This window comes from Amphimedon queenslandica, unplaced genomic scaffold (assembly GCF_000090795.2).
Source record: "Amphimedon queenslandica unplaced genomic scaffold, v1.1 AMPQUscaffold_13360, whole genome shotgun sequence".
NCBI classification, from domain to species: Eukaryota; Metazoa; Porifera; class Demospongiae; order Haplosclerida; family Niphatidae; genus Amphimedon; species Amphimedon queenslandica.
In genome coordinates, this window is record NW_003546404.1 from 193,270 (window position 1) to 196,602 (window position 3,333).

At 39.9% G+C, this 3,333-nt stretch overlaps 1 protein-coding gene across 1 annotated transcript; it reads left to right on the forward strand.

Annotated features, from left to right (window-relative positions):
• Positions 1-1,215: 1,215 nt before the first annotated feature.
• On the forward strand, positions 1,216-3,328 carry LOC100635399 (uncharacterized; the record flags this gene model as incomplete). The annotated part of the gene is made up of 2 exons (XM_019997637.1): positions 1,216-3,039; positions 3,158-3,328. Coding segments are annotated over exons 1-2 (1,980 nt in total), but the record flags the coding sequence as incomplete, so codon positions are not given.
• Between the last annotated feature and the right edge of the window lie 5 nt (positions 3,329-3,333).

Sequence of the window (3,333 nt, forward strand, 5' to 3'; positions counted from 1 at the left end):
GTGGGAAACCATTTACTTTCAAAGGACAATTGAAGATAAGTAAGTGGCCATAAATGCAATGTCTGATACAAAAAATGTTCTTTCACATTCAGACAAAAACTTTAAACATATTATTGTACATATTTTTAGAGAAAAAAATTGAATGGGCAGTAATTCGGATACAAACTATATTTAACAGCAATAAAAATCACATTAACATCACAATCGTTGACATGAAATTAAACTTCTGTGACTACTGTGTTGAAATAATACACCACTACTGTCCATTGCAGCCTGGAGTGTACCAGATTAATCATACTGATATTGTACCAAGGCTATTCTGGCAGGTCTGTTATTTTTGAGGAGAAAAATTATTGCGAATCTTGCATTTATAAAATTCTGCAGAATAAATTTTTGTGGATAGCTTGCAAACTGCTACGCGGCAATGGAGATGCAGAAATTTGTGATTTAAAATTTTTGCAATATAATAAAAAATGCAAAATTTGCAAAAATATTTTAGTACAAAATAAACCTGTATATGGTACTAAAAGAGCATTTTTTAAGTTTGCCAATTTCTGTATTGATTATAGGGTCAGTATTATTTCAAAGCTACAGTGTACAATGACAAAGGAAACCAAATGTACTGTGGAGAAGACAAATTTGAAATTAATTAATTTTAAAAGTGACAATTATAGTGCGGGAAATTAATTATTAAGTTCTGTTAAATTTAATAATAGCAAGTCATACATACAGATATAATAGCCACATCAATTTATATTGACTAACACAAAGGAGATTTCAGTAAGATTAGAAGATTATGATAATGGGAATATAATTATGGCAATAGCAGACCTGGGAAATGGGAAAACACATTATTTATGGTGATAAGTACCTGTAACCCTCTATTTTATATTTCCCTTTATCCTTAATTGTACTTCTTAGAATTGGGATGAACAATCCTTTGTGACTTGAGTAAGTCCACTATTAGCGGAGCCAGACTAGTCCACTATTTGTCCAGGGTGCCCTACCTTCGGTCACTGAAGGCTCCAAAATTTTTCTAAATTAGTATATTACAGAAGTTTAAAGATCATACAGCAGTTTAGTAGTTTACCTTAAAGCATAGAGCAAAGGAGAAAGACAAAACCTAGACAATCCATGCCACGATGTTGCACGTGGGCTGCTAAACCAAGCCCACTTGCTTACTTAGGCGTGGCTCATTTCAATGAATCTCATTAATACTGACACCTTGCAATGAAGCTGCAGCTACCTCTATATCTCCTTTTCTCTCTCCTTTTCCAGCTCGGGCTGAGCGAGCCTGTCGAAAACTTTGAAGTAAAAGTAGACAATGAAGGTGGATTCCAGCTCTACCTGTCCGGGAAGCTCTGGTTCAATAATGCTGATGCTTGGTTCAGAGCAAATAACAAATGGTACTCTACAGCAGACAAGACACTCACTTTAGTTAATACAAGCAACTCAACCGGTAGACTGGACTGGGGACCAATGAACATATACTTTTACACCTGGAAGACGAGTGATGGAGGAATGCAGTTCACAACATACACTGTGGTCTTTACTGAAGTGCCTGCTGTCATCTTTGGTCAGCAATGGGATGATGGAGGCAACTCCACAAGCACCGGTAATAATGATGATGTTATCTCAAGATGGCCGGCTTTCAAAGTTGAGGACTTAGGACTGACCCGTGGGTATGCATCATGGGGCGGGGGACAGATAGGAAGTACCCCAATTGGAGTATTTGATTCGTCGCTGAAGGAGATTTATAAAGGAATGGATGGTGGACTACCTCTTGTAGTGTTTGATTCTGATATGGAGAACACAGTCGTAATATCACCACAGAATACATTCATGTCTTCACATCACGAGGTATGGAAACCAGATGGATACCAAGTCCCTGTATTTGCTACTGGTATATTAGGATCAGTTGATACTGTCCCTAAAGGATACGCAATGGAGACACTAATGGTTGCTGGTCAGAATCTCACCGACACTATGGATAAATGGGGTAGACTCTTACGTAAAAGATACAAGAAAGATGAGATGTATAGACTTAACGATTACTCTATTAAGTACCTTGGATACTACACAGATAACGGTGCTTGCTATCATTATTCCACTGGCAAGTTTGATAACTATGAAGATGCCATGCTGGCCATTAAAAAAGAAGCAGATGACAAGGGCATACCTTTCAGATACCTGCAGCTTGACTCGTGGTGGTACTACAAAGGGGATCATGATGGAGTCAAAAACTGGACAGCCATGACTACTGTCTTCCCTCACGGTATTGAGTATGTCTCACAGAAAACCGGTTGGCCCATTGTCGCTCACAACAGGTTCTTCTCTGTTGATACTGACTACGCCAAGCAAAATGGAGGCCCTTTTAACTTTATCATTGACTCTGGTCAGATTGCTCTACCTGATGATCCCTCATTCTGGCAGTTCCTCCTTTCATCAGCAAGAGACCAATGGAACCTTTGGACCTATGAGCAAGACTGGCTCTTGACAGAATCTGGAAAACTCAAAGAACTCCAAATTGATCTTAATCTGGGTCAGACATGGCTGGGACAAATGGGAGAAGCAGCTAAAGAAGAAGGACTCACTATACAGTATTGTATGGCTTGGCCTAGGCATGTACTGCAGGCAGTGATGATTCCAGTAGTGACACAGACTAGAGCCAGTGGTGACTATCATCCTGGTAAAAGCCAATGGAAGATTGGAGACTCTAGCATACTCCTTCACTCGCTTGGGATTGCTCCTTTTAAAGATAATTTTCACTCAAATCCAGTCGGCGAGAAGGATTGTGCAGCAAGCAGCCCAGAACCTAGTCCTTCATTGCATGCATTTGTCTCAGTGTTGAGCACAGGGCCAGTGGGACCAGGTGATGCTGCAGGCTATGCTGATAAAGACCTCATTCTTACTACATGCATGAGTGATGGGCTCATACTGAAGCCCTCAAAGCCTGCAATGTCTTTAGACTCTACATTTGTTCAACGAGCCTTTGGTAAGGGAGGGCCTGATGGATACCTCACTGCAACTTACACTGAAGTATGAGAGAGAGAGAAAAGGAAGAGAGAAAGAGAGGGGGGGGAGAAAGAGAGAGAGAGAGTGTGTGTGTGTGTGTTCATAAAAGTATAAATATTAATCATTCTATCCTTTTGTTTAGGTCTCAGGTTATACTTGGTACTATGTACTAGGGGCAGAAATAAAAACTGATTATCAAATGTCATTCGCTGAACTACCTCCCAGTCGCATTGGTACCAAGCCCAAGACCTCATTCCCAGAATCAATAGCGATACAACATGACCCCGGCAAAGGAGTATCTAACTTTGTAAAAATATC